Genomic DNA, 12,886 nt, shown 5'->3' on the forward strand with positions numbered 1-12,886 from the left:
CTTACTTAATAGGCCTGGAGCCTGAAGAATGTCTCCAAACACCTTCAAGCTCCTAAGAGAAAAATCATCGCCAAATGTCTGCAGTGCTCCTAATGCAATGTCCTCCACTGTAATTATTTCACTCCTTCGCTCCCGTCTGAGACCAGTGAGGGGAACGGAAAAAGCTCTTTTCTCTTTAGGGCTCTGTGACGCAAGGCTCTCCGCAGTCCATTTCGTCATCTCCACCCCTTTTCGCACCCCAAGAAAACCTTCCCGCAGTGGCCCTGATATTTTCCCGACCAGGCGCGAGCCGGCTTCTCGCCCCCCCCACTCTTTTTCTCCGGACGCGTGCCTGGGCCCGCGACTTCCGCGGGCGGCAAAAGTCTGGAAAACCCAGAGGGTCGGCGCCGCCTCCTCGACGCTCCGCGAGCTACACGCAAGCTGGTTGTTTACTCTCAGCTCCAGCTCCTGTCCGCCAGCGGCGGGGTTCCAGAAGCGCCGGGCTGACTGTCCGAGGCTCGCCTGGGGCCTTGCGGGGTGGCGGGGCGGCTGCCCAGGACGCGGGGAGGAGGGCGGCAGGCACGGCGCGGGGATGCCGCGCGCCGGGCGGCAGACGGGTCCCCGGGGGTGTGGCGAGCGCACTGCGAGCCCCGTCGCGACGCCGGGCCTCGTGGGCGCGCACCCTGTAGCTTCTGGCCTGGACGCAGGCCGCCGCCACCTCTGAGCAGCCCTCCGCAGCGCCGCCTCGGCCGAGCCCCGGGACGCGGGCGGGGGGACGGCGGGGGCGTGACCGGGGCGCAGATGCAGGCGAGCCAGAGGGCGCCGCGCCACCGCCGCGCGGGGTAGCAGCAGGGCAGCCGGAGGGGCAGCGACATCTGCGGGCGGGCGGGCGGCCGACGCTTCCCGGAGACGCAGAGCCGAGTCGCGCGGCCCGAAGACGCGGGGCGCAGCTCGGCTGGGTGGGCCTCGCTCCCCGGGGCCGGCCCGCCCGCCGGCTCGCCAGCCGCGCCCGCGCCCCGGCCCCCAGCGCGCGGCGGGTGCTCGCGGGCCGCCGCCGAAGCGACGCCCCTGGCAGCGCGCTCACGTCGGTCCCACGGCTGGCGGCTCGGCGACGTCCGTGGCTCTCGGGTTCGCGTTTGTCAAAGCACCTCGAGCGACTCGGAGAACCCGGTTCGCCCACTGGGGACGGTGATTGTTCTTGTTTCTTGCCTGGAGAAAGTTACTCCGACACTTTTGATCTTCCGTCCCGAGTGAGAAGGAAAAGGAAAGCGTGGTCTGCCCACCGGGAGCGGGGGTGCAGGGGGCGGGGGGGGGGGGATCCTGGCAAACGGACCCAGCCAGTTTTAGCCGGAGCGGCGAGTCCAGCCCACTGACACTTCAGCCCCGGAAAGGGTTAACCGCATCCAGCCGGTTCGGTTTACATGTAAATAGAGAGCAGCTGCTCCGCGCGGGCCCCGGCTGGCCCTTTTAAGTTTTTGATTGGTTGCCAATGACATCACCGCCCGTGTTCTAACTCTGAGGACCCGGAGCGGCGTCGGATAAACCCTCCTTAAAGAGACGAGGCCACGCCCCCGGCTCCTCCCCCCAGGCTGCCCATTGGCCACGGGCCGCTGTGAGGCCGCGGTCAGCTTTCTCCGGATCCCTATTGGCCCAACGTGCCGTCGGTCGGCAGCCGGCCCGCCCCCCCAGAACCTTACATTTACAGTGTAGCAAAAGAGAAAGTAACTATGTTGCTGCTGGAGATCAATGAAGCCAAGTGAATGGGGGCTGAATGGGCGAATCCATAGCTGAAGCGGAGCGCCAGATGGTGGAGGGCTACGCTTATTTATGAAGTAAGTGGAAGTCACCGCGGCTGCTCCCGAGAGCCTGGGAGTGTAAGGCGGTGTGAGTGTGAGTGTGAGTGAGTGTGTGCGATGCGATGCTCACGGGGGAGCCACAGCAGGTGAGGTTAGAGGGTTCCGGCTGTTGGCTCACGCTGCCCTGTGCGTTTACTCTGTCTGCAGTCTAGTTGGGTTTGGAGAGAAGAAAAAATGAGGTTTGTTGGGATGCTTTGCGGCAGTTTTAAATGCCAGGGGCTTGTTCGTGCGCTCTGTTGCGAAGGGGGATGAGCGCCCAGGAGTGGGGAAGTAGCATTCTCGAACGACTTAATTTTCTTTCCAGCCCCTGCCTTGAGGTGGAAGGACGACTAGCAAGGGAGAGGGGGTAGCTCCGTGTTTCGCTGGGAGGTTTCCTGGGCCAGTCTGGATGGTTTCACGGGCAATATATACGCCCGACCCTCTGCTGCAGGGATGCAGATCTCTTTATACACTCCGTGCGCGCGCGCGCGTGTGTGTGTGTGTGTGTGTGTGTGCGCGTGTGAGCCGCGCACTCCTTGTGGAGGTGGGGGTCCCAGCCTGTGTCTCCGTGAAACACGCTTCTGCGTCCCTCGCAAAGGAAACGGGCTGTTGATCCCGGGACGAGCCCTACCTGGTAACACAATAGCAAAGACTTTCCCAGCTTGGTCCAGCTGGGAAACAGTTATAGCTTCTGGAATAGTACTTGCTCTTCAAAAAAAAAAAAAAAAAAAAAATACTACGCAAGGGAAGGAGGGAGGAAGAAGAGAGGGAGGGGGGAGGGAAGGGGATGGAACCTTCTCTCCCATCCAAAGGTGGGAGAGAGAAACCTGAGTCGGTGGGGATCTGTGGACGTGTTGGGTGGGTGCCTCTGTGTGTATGCGTGTGCGCGCGCGTGTGGATTCTGCCTGTGACACTTTGGCTCTGTGTCAGAGAATGGTGACGGTCGTGTGTAGACGGATGATAGATGACATTTTTCCAGCCATCTCTTAAAGTTCCTTTAGGTGAGCGATTCTTGCATGGGGTTTGGTTTCTTTTCTCTGTGCATGTCTAATAGCAGAGGACCCAGGAGGGTCTGGTCAGAGAGTGCCCCTGTGCCCACGGGAAGGAAGGAACTGTTCCTTTGCAGGCGTCCTCTCATGAAACAGGAGGTGGACCTAGCGGGCAACCCTTCCCTGCGCCCTTTAACAGGGACCGGCTAATTGGGAAGTCCTTTCTACGGAGTTCATCCTCTTCAAGGGGCAAGGGTCTATCTGTGGGGGACTGAAATGTCCTCTGTGGTGGCTGCCTGCCATTGAGAGAAGCTCTGGGATGCACAGCGTGTGCCAATAGAGAAATGAAGGAGGGAGGAGAGTCGAAGTGGTCCTTTCCTTAAAGGCAGGAGTGGGGGTGGGGGGGGGGGGAGATGAGGTCGCCAGCAGAGGAGCAAAGGGTGATGGGTCCCCCAGAGCTGGGGGGTTACAAGACTTGGCTCCTTGGCCCGAGGCTTTGTTTCGGGACATTTCGTTCGTAACAAAAGGGGAAATGCAGATTAATTTATGGGAGACTGACAGGAAACATGGGGGGGGGGGTTAATGTGACCGTGCTGTGCCTCTCAAAGGAGTGGGAAGCGAGACTAGCTGCTGGTTAAAGAGATTCACGAAGGGGGACACTTTCGTTCTGATGTGCAGAAAGTTGCCATCCGCCCCCGATGTATATTTAGCTGCTGTATATTTTGGTGAGCCATGCCAGCGCTCTTGGTCATTGCTTTGCCTTTGCAGCGGGTGAGGGGATGAAATGGAAAGTATGTAAGGGTGGACAAGTGGCTCTTTCTCAGATGGCTGCCCGATGCTTCTGCCCAGGAGATGAGGCCCAGAACAGATGCCTCTGAAGAGCCTTCCTTTCTGTCTTCAGCTTGTCTGAGTCTTCGTGCCTTTGCTGTCTGTCTCCGAGGCCGACCTTTGCTGTGGGTCCGCGGAAGGTCGTTCGTCAGCGTTGGTGTAGATGGTCCATGCAGCCGTGGACTTGGTGACCACGTAGGCGGGGGCCCTCAGGTTGACATCCTCTTGGCAGCTCTAAGGACGAGCTCCAGGCTTGGAGAGTGGCGTGGTAGAGGGCCCTTGGGACCCCTTCCCTCAGAGGGAAGCGGAGACCTTGCCCAGGTTTTGGAGCCGACTGCCTTTTGTGTCACGTGACTTTATTCTCTCTTTCCCCCCCTCCCCTTCTTTACAGACTGTCTTGAGTTCTTCTTGAATTGCCAGTTTTCAGCCTCCTCATGCCTCCGTCTCCTTTAGACGACAGGTTAGTGGTGGCATTGTCTAGGCCCGTCCGACCTCAGGACCTCAACCTTTGTTTAGACTCAGGCTACCTTGGCCCTGCCGCCCCCGGCCGTAGCAGCCGCCCTCCGGTCATTGCCACCACCGTCGTGTCCCTCAAGGCTGCGAATCTGACGTATATGCCCTCATCCAGCGGCTCTGCCCGCTCCCTGAATTGTGGATGCAGCAGTGCCAGCTGCTGCACTGTGGCAACCTACGACAAGGACAGTCAGGCCCCGACCCAGGCCGTCGCCGCTGCCATCGGAACCTCTACCGCCTGCCCTGCCAGCCAGATGGTCAACAGCAATGAGAACGCAGGCCCTTTAAGTCCGTCAGGTGGGGTGGGAAGCCCTGTGTCAGGGACCCCCAAGCAGCTAGCCAGCATCAAAATAATCTACCCCAATGACCTGGCGAAGAAGATGGCCAAAGGCAGCAAGAGCCACCTGCCGAGCCAGGGCCCCGTCATCATTGACTGCAGGCCCTTCATGGAGTACAACAAGAGTCACATCCAAGGAGCTGTCCACATTAACTGTGCCGACAAGATCAGCCGGCGGCGACTGCAGCAGGGCAAGATCACTGTCTTAGACTTGATTTCCTGTAGGGAAGGCAAGGACTCTTTCAAGAGGATCTTTTCCAAAGAAATTATAGTTTATGATGAGAATACCAATGAGCCGAGCCGAGTGATGCCCTCCCAGCCTCTTCACATAGTCCTCGAGTCCCTGAAGAGAGAAGGCAAAGAGCCTCTGGTGTTGAAAGGTAATGCCCTCCCTGCCCCCTGCCCCCGCGCAGTCCCGGTCAGCCCGGGTCCAGTGCGGGTTCGGTCTTAGAAGCTCCGGCAGCCTCCTTACCCTGGCGACCCGAGGCCAAGCCAGGCTCTCTTCTTCTCCGTCTTCCCTTCTTGGCCCTTCGTTGTTCTGGTAAGAGTGAGAAAAGCCCAGTAACGCAGAACCGGAACTGGGTTCTAGTCTCGATTCAGCCGCTCGGTTGCGTGGTGCAAGCATCTCACCTCTCTGAGACTGTTTTCTCATCTTTCTAAAGAGGGGCTTTGTGCCACCAGACGGTTTCTCAAGTCCTAACTGGGCTGGTAGCACCATTCCAGTCAATAACCAGCTGGAAAGGTATTGTCTCTCAGATTTAACCCAAGTTGATGGAACGGAGGAAGCAGCAACTATGGCGAACTGCAAGTAAACCTACAGGTACCAGTTCTTTTGGTGGGGAAGCTTCTTCCTCACCTCTCTGGCCAGCTGGGCTTTTAGGTGGTTTATAAAGTGACCTTCAAGAAGGGCAGAGACCCTTCTTATAAGGCCCCACAGAAAGCGTTAAGTGTAGCCAAAACGTGCATTCTTCTGCCAAAGCTCCAGGGGGACAGAGACATTTTTATGAAATACCTCCCCAACCCGTTGTTCTTTCTGGCCTCACCTGGCAACCGTTGGCATCATGGCTCCTTCCAGGATGGAGTGGTGGGTCACTTGCCCACGTACCCTGGATGCGGCATAACTGTGAGGTCAGCGTTGCTGAGCCCTGGCGGGAAGAGTTAGTTACCCACTCTTTCCTGAGCTCCTTTTCACCCAGGGTTGCCGAACCCAGCAGGGGAGCCCTCATCTGGGATCTTTCCCGGTTGCTCCTCCTTGGCGTCCGATATTGTCCTTTGGGGCCCTACGCACTGCTGTGCGTCTTCGGTGTCTTCTGTCCTTTGGTGATCGTGAGAGACAGTCATCCTCTCTCTTTTCTTCTCTTGTATTTAGAGCTAAGGTATACGGTTTCTGGGCCACATCACCACCAAGTCTCCTGAAGAGTGTTGACCAAAGGCATTGCTGGGTTCCTTTAAATACCTTCCATATTTCACTTGCAGCAGGCCACTGGGATGAGCAAGTCGGTTGTTCTGTCTTTGTGTGACAGTTCCGCCATTCTCCTTGTCTTCCCAGTGACGCATTCTGCCTTTTCTTAAGTAGTGTTGTTGGAAATACGGTTCTGAATTGCTCTGATATTGTCCCCTGATCCCATCCTCTCCTGAGCTCCTCAAGCTTGCTGTCATTGTGCTCCCACAAAGGCACAACTTTTCTTAGGGTCGGTGGGGTCTGGTGGGAAGGAGAACATAATGGAGGTCACATCCAGAGAGTTTCAGCAGGGCCCAGACTTTTTTGTTGTGGTTGATGGGTTTTCTCAGGGTTACGGATATATTCAGATTTCCTCTGTGGAGGAAAATCTGTGTATTTTATCGTTTCCTATTCTGGTTTGGTTGACTTTGAGTAATTCCCAGTAGGCTTACCCAGCTAGTGTTCTCTCACCATGGTCTTGGCTTGTCTTGTCTTTTTTCAGGTGGGAAAAAATACAACCTACAAATTTCCCATTTGTAATAGTGGGGAGCAAAGAGAGGGGCTAGCCGGTGGTTGTGTGGGGCATCTCTTTGCTCACGTAGAGGAGATGTTGTTAAGAGACAGTAGACCTTTTACGTCTGTATGATCTGAGGGCAGGCATCAAACAATAGAAATGAAGATGACCCTGACCTTGAACACGAGGGTGATTAGGAGGAGTTGTAGATCCTACCCTCTGGTTTGCAGCGGACACTGTTGTGTTTGGGGGTGGCTTGTCCATCGCTGGGAAATGAGTCTCCTGGGTGCTACTGATGGAAGTGGGGTTCCTCTCTGGTGGATGCAGCTTGAGAGTCCAAGCAGCCTGGGCTTGTTGCTCGGTGTCACTGAGTAAGACTACCTCAGTGGGGCGGGGCCAGACATGCTGCTGACCTCACCACTGGGCACCCTGGGCGGCCACCCCGAGGGCTCGTCATTTTCGGGTTGGTGAGACACAGCGGCGGTCGACCTGGAAGACGCGCTGGTGGTAGAGGTTGGATTATTTGTAGTTTTGGGGGCTTTTTCTTCAAGTATCTGGGAAGTTGGTTGAAAATACATAGTTTAGGAGCAAAAGGGCCTGTAATCTAGTTAATTTATTATTGTCGTCATTACCGTTTTGGTCTCTTTTGGGGGAACGGCTTAACATTGGGACCAAGATGGGAAAGAAAGGAAAGCGATCGCGATGAGAACCCCCCCCCCCTTACCTACGCTTTCATCTGGGTAAATAAACCAAAGGTTAATCCCATGGCACCACTGGGGTGAAGAACGGGGTGGGCCTCTCGCAGAAGCGCATGGCCAGCAACTTCTCCCAAGTTCTCGAGTGGGTCAAGCCGACCACTCTGGTCTGGGTTCTCTGCTGGGGTTCATTCTACTAAGCCCTCCCTTGGTGATGTAAGATTTTATGTTAGCGAGGTGGGAGCGGTACCATTTTGGAATGAGCGATTTTCGCAGGGAAGCTATGGGGGTGAAGGTGGTTGCAAGTCTAAGGTGGAAACTTCTGGGGCCTCATTAATTTCTCTTCAGAGATTTCGGTACAATCTTGGGTAATTTATGGCTGGCCCAACTGATTCTCCGGGTTGTGTTTGTAAACACTGGTTGCTACCCTCCCTGTCCAAGTTTCATGTCCCCCTATTTCAATGCCATGTTCTCCATTTTTGGTGCTATCAAATAGAGTGGCTGCTCAGTTACCATTTTAGTAATGCTGTGTCAGGTTGGGAAGAAACCGATCAGAGGCGCAGAAGCCCCTGGGATTAAGTTACTGTTCTAATTTACAGTCCCCTCCCTGTGGTGACCTATGTCTGAATCTATGTTTTATTCTCAGCATCCGAAGAATAAATGGCATCAGACCAGTGCTTCTGCTCATCCTGGTGAAAATGATCCAAATGAATAAATACGTAGGGATTTGCAAAGTCTCTGAAAGGGCCACAATCTGTTTCACCCCAAGTTGCTTTTTGGTATAATTTCTAACCAAACGGAGTAAGAAGACTAGACCGTTCCGGTCCCTTCCTTAATGGGAGCCACCACCTCTGTCATGGTGTTTATAGGGTACCCTTACTTTTCAGGAAAGCTGGATTCAGGGAACTGTTTTATCACCGATAGGCCTATGTTGGAAAGGATAGTCTACGGCTTTGCTCCTCTCGAAAGACGGTGTGTGCCTTTAAAACTTAAATAACGATTTTCAAATAGATAGAAAAGTAGAAAAGAGGTTAAAGGGCACCCACATGCCTGTCACCTGGAGTAAACAGTTGTCACTATTTTCCCAATTGGCTTTCTCTTCCTTTTTTGGTTGCTGAAATATTTCCTAGCATAGACCATAATGTATTCAAATATGTTTCATGTTGGAACTCAGTGTCTTAGCCTTGAGAAGGCTGGGAATATTTTATAGTCTAGCGTGGACAACATTTGCACTCCTAAAACCTTCAGGGTCGTGTGACCATTTTTGAGAGTTTTTCAAACTTAGAATTCCACTCTGGCTAGGTAGCTCTCAGGTCTGTGGAGAAGCGAGTGGAGGAGGGGGCTCTAGGCACTTCCTTGGGGGTCTGTAGGGCCCATGCCCATACTTGCTCTGTGCTGTCAGGATTCAAAGACTGACCGACTGCCTCGGTCCCCCACAGGCCTGCTGCCGTGGCTAGAGGTGTTGAGTGGGGAGCAGGGGAAGAGAGGAAATCACGTCAGGAAGGCTGATCCATAAGGAAGATTTGATAACATAGAGAGTTCGATTGTTATACCATAAAACCTTCCATCATGATTCCTGAGGAATGAACAACATAGATTGCACATTTTTCCACAATCACAAAGGATTCTGAAGTTAACACTTCTGGGCAATACTGAGTTTGACAACAAAATAAATGCCCGTGCTTGGAAATCAGGGACCCTGTGACAATATTCTATTCCTGCTTTGTTTTGGGGGGGAACAAACAGTCTTCCTCTTGTCTCTCAAGGTGTTAGGAGGATTTTTTTTTAAGATATGTGAAATCAAGACATACCTACATGCACGAACTTACCGTTGTTATTCTGAACCTCCGCTTACCATCCAAACGTGCCGAACACTTGCCTTGTAGCAAATGGTGGAGACATTCAGGCGGGATTTGGGATCCGGTCTGTCTGAAGCTAGTCTTGGTCCCCTCTTACCAGCCATGCGCCCTTGGGCAAATTGCTTAATCCCTTACTTCCTCAGTTTCTGCACTTATAAAAGAGGATATAACAGTAGCTAGCTCATAGTGTTAGATTAGGAATCGAATGAATTCATGTGTGCAAACTGTCTAGACCGGTTTTCATATGTGGTAAGCATTCAGTAAATGTGGCTTCATATTGTTATTACTATTGGTTGGAGAGAAATGGTGGTGCCAGTAAAAAGGCAATCTGTGCTCCTTTGGCAAAGGAGTACAAATAGCAAGCTAGATATAACAGAGAGGGAGAGAGAGGGAGAGAGAGAGAGAGAGAGAGAGAGAGAGAGAGTGTGTGTGTGTGTGTGTGTGTGTGTGTGTGTGTGTGGTGTTATGGCCTAAAAATAACTTGGTGACTGTTACCTAATTTAAGTAGCATACGATTGGAGTGCCAAATAATTATAAAAACATGTTAGGTCAAGAGGCCAGGGTTATTTGGGCATATCCTAGAGTTATTTATTTGTAGGGGAATCTGTAAAAATGTGATGATAAATCTGTCCAACTAGCGTCCCATAACTAAATGATGAAAGTATAAAACCATTAAGCGTCGCTTTTTCTGGCCTCTGGGGCTGATTTATTTTTGGAAGAAGGATTGTAGTCTGACTATAAAAGGGTAGGTGGAAGGAGGGGGGGAATGTGCTTCATTTTCAGAGGTTCTCAAAGCTTTGAGTTGTGAGGAGATGGCATGTGAAGGAAAGGCGGGGAATCGTGGGAAGGCCTGTTCTTGAAGCGAGACCTGGGCCTTTGCTCTCAACTGGTTCACGGTTGCCTGTATTTTGAGCTCTTGGGTATCCTGTCCTTCTTCCTAATTAAGATGTAAGTGAAAGGATGTAAGTGAGCTCCCCGCCCCCCATCCCTGTCCTTGCTTTATCTGTTCCCCATTCGCTGTGTGCTCAGCAAAGTGTGGTTTAGCCCACTTACACCTGAGCTCAGTTCTAGGCTTTTCTATTGACCAACTGTAGGTGTCCTTAGGGAGCTCAGGTCACCTCCCAGAGCCCCAGTTGTTTCTCTGCTGTGAAACAGGAGTAATTCCAACATCACAGGATGAACTGAGACAGCGGAAATCAAGTGCCTGGTGCATGGCTCTCAATCAAGCAGCCCCTGGGCCCTGTTCCCCTACCCCTGTGCCCTTGCAGATCCTCTGAGGTTAGACACTGGTCACTGGGGAGGATGGCAAGTTGCTCTAAGCACGGTACTATGGGAGCATGTTAAATATCAACCACCTGTCCTTACCAATTCAGATCAGTTAAGTTAACCATCTGGCTTGTCAAGGACAAGTTCAAGAAACTCCTTTCCTGGCAGTAGTAGATCATGATTTTTAGATTAGAAAAAGGAGGGTAAGGGGAGGGAGTTTTGACAGAACCACAGGCGCAGAAAAACTCTGCACAGCCTACGTGTGAGCCTTTGACCAGTAGCAGACCCACTCCTCACTCCTTAGGCTCAGCATTGCCACCAGCCAGGCCCTCCTGCCCCAGCCTGGGGGAGCAGTTTGGGCATAAAAATGTGTCGATTTGCAGTGCTTTGGTGATTTAACTCAAGTAGGTAGGCAAGGATACACTCCACATTAGGGAGAGAAATTCTGAACCCAGGAGAGGTCTTCTCATGTTCTTTGAGCTCAAGATCCCAGTTTTTAGAACAGGAAGGGACTTTAGAGGACCCCTAGTCCCACTGTCGTCCCTGCAGGCTGCCCAGTGGAATCCACTGGGGTGATTTAAAACCTTCGATGCTCTGTTCCCACCTCTGGAGATCCTGGTTAAACTGGTCTGGGGTACAGCCTGTGCATAACGCTTCCCTGTTGAGTCTGACGTGCAGGAAAGTGTGAGAACCATTGATCTAGTCCAGTCTCATTACGCAGTTACTGAAATGGGGCCTAGAGAGATTTAACTTGCCCGAGGTCACATGCATGATTAATTTTAGAGCCTTGGTCCTCAGTGCTAAAATAGGTCTTGCCAGGTTGGTAGAGTGTGCATGTGTGTGTGTGTGTGTGTGTGTGTGATTATCTAATGATAACAGGATCTACTGTATAGCTTACAAATATGAAGTAACATTTAATCAATCATTTTTCGTATTGATACCATTTTTGTTGAATTTTGAGATTTCGGTCTAGAACTATAGGGACCTAAGTCTAAGCTCTTTTGAAAACCAGCAGCTCATGGGCCCGCTATTTGCCTGGGTCCTAGATTAATAGGTCAAATATTGACATTGACTTAAACCCATCTTCTAGGGAACTTAATGGTTTATGAAAGAGCTGGAAAACATGTATCAAAATGCACCCTTGTCCCAAAGTATCTCAGGTTTCTAGGGACTTTTTGATGTGTTGGTCTCCATAGATATACAGCCCGTGGGTAGAGGAGATGCATTCATTTGTTCAACAAATATTACTGAATGCCTTCTATGTGCTGGGCACTAATTTTTGAGCTGGGGAATCTGTAGCTGTAACCCTCAAAATCTAAATGCTAGCATGGGAGCATATACAGACCAGGCCAGTATATTCCAGATCCTTTCTACCTTGAAGATCATGTACCTGTTTGTTTTCTTCATCCTCTCGTGCTACACAATCTTGTTTAGGGAGCAGTTCATCTTTAGAAATGCCATTCTCCTGGGAAGTACATGTTTGTGAAGCATTTGGCATTTTTCTCCTTTATTTCTCCTTTGCAAGATAAAGTCTGGCCTTTTCTAAGCACATCTTCATGGGCCAACAGGATTTCTTTCTAAGACTTGATCCAAAAAGAAATGACTTTTTAAAAAAATGTGTTGGTTTTTAATGGAAAAGGGAATATGCACTCTCTCTCTGCCTTAGGAGCTCAGGGCTGACAGGCCTTCTCCAAGCATTAGAGTGGAACTTTGTAATTTGGACCTAATTTTGGACATGTTGCTGATAGGAATGGACTGGTGTTTATTTTTTCCTGCATGCTCTCGACGAAAAGAGAGCATGCTAAGCAAACAAGCATTGTAAATGATATTTCAAAGACAAGGTTTTAGCCTGCTCAGGGAAAAAAAAAGAAGATGATGATGAAGAAGAAGAAGGAGAAGGAGAAGAAGAAGTTTGCAAGTACAATTAAAAACCACTCTAAGAGACAGGGCTGGGGTAAAAACACAAGTCTCTGTCATTTCAAAGCCTGCGTTATTTCCCCTAAACCATATGGGTCCCTCTTGGGCAAATGTTCATTGCTGCGTTTCCATATACTATTTACTCTTCATTCATATTGTATGACCTTACTAATTCAGAAAAATTGGAGGGAAGAGAAAATGATGAGTATGAATCACAGCCTGAATTTTACTGTACACTTTCGAAATGTACATTTTATATTGAAGTTGATGTGTGTTTTCTAATTATGACGTCTTTAACTCTTGAGATGTTTTCATCCATAAGCCAAGAGGAAGATAATAATATCTTTTTTTTCTAGCTTGTGCCTCATCTCATCTATTACTTACAAGTGTGTATACACACACACATATATATATATTTATACACACACACATATATATATATACTTATACACACACACATACACACACATACACACACACACACACACACACACACACACACTTTCCAATCTTTCACCCCAGCAAGACCCCTATTTTATATGTAAATGAAAGGAAAAAAAACCTTGAGCCTCTGCTCTCGGAGAAGGAAATGAGCCACACAGCCTGGTACTTTCATATAAGATAAAGGCTGTGACCCCAAGCCCTGCCTCTGGCAAAGTGGAACAGCACTAACAGGAAGAAAAGAGTTTGTGGATTCATCAAATTATCTGCAT

The 12,886-nt window shown here is 50.9% G+C and overlaps 1 protein-coding gene across 2 annotated transcripts in view; it reads left to right on the top strand.

The window, feature by feature from the left end:
- Nucleotides 1–1,109: 1,109 nt before the first annotated feature.
- DUSP10 (dual specificity phosphatase 10) overlaps nt 1,110–12,886 on the top strand; it is a 39,653-nt gene continuing 27,876 nt past the window's right edge. The window contains exons 1-2 of one of the 2 annotated variants that reach the window (XM_047076545.1): nt 1,110–1,811; nt 4,023–4,861. In XM_047076545.1, the coding sequence (XP_046932501.1) occupies nt 4,066–4,861 (796 nt within the window). In that variant the 5' untranslated portion in view covers nt 1,110–1,811; nt 4,023–4,065. Of the gene's footprint in view, nt 1,812–3,253; nt 4,862–12,886 lie in introns of those variants that run through there. The other variant, XM_047076546.1, reaches the window with a different exon arrangement.

Source organism: Lynx rufus, unplaced genomic scaffold (genome assembly GCF_022079265.1).
Source record: "Lynx rufus isolate CCGP_SWC_20201006 ecotype Redwood Valley unplaced genomic scaffold, mLynRuf1.p SCAF_15, whole genome shotgun sequence".
NCBI lineage: Eukaryota > Metazoa > Chordata > Mammalia > Carnivora > Felidae > Lynx > Lynx rufus.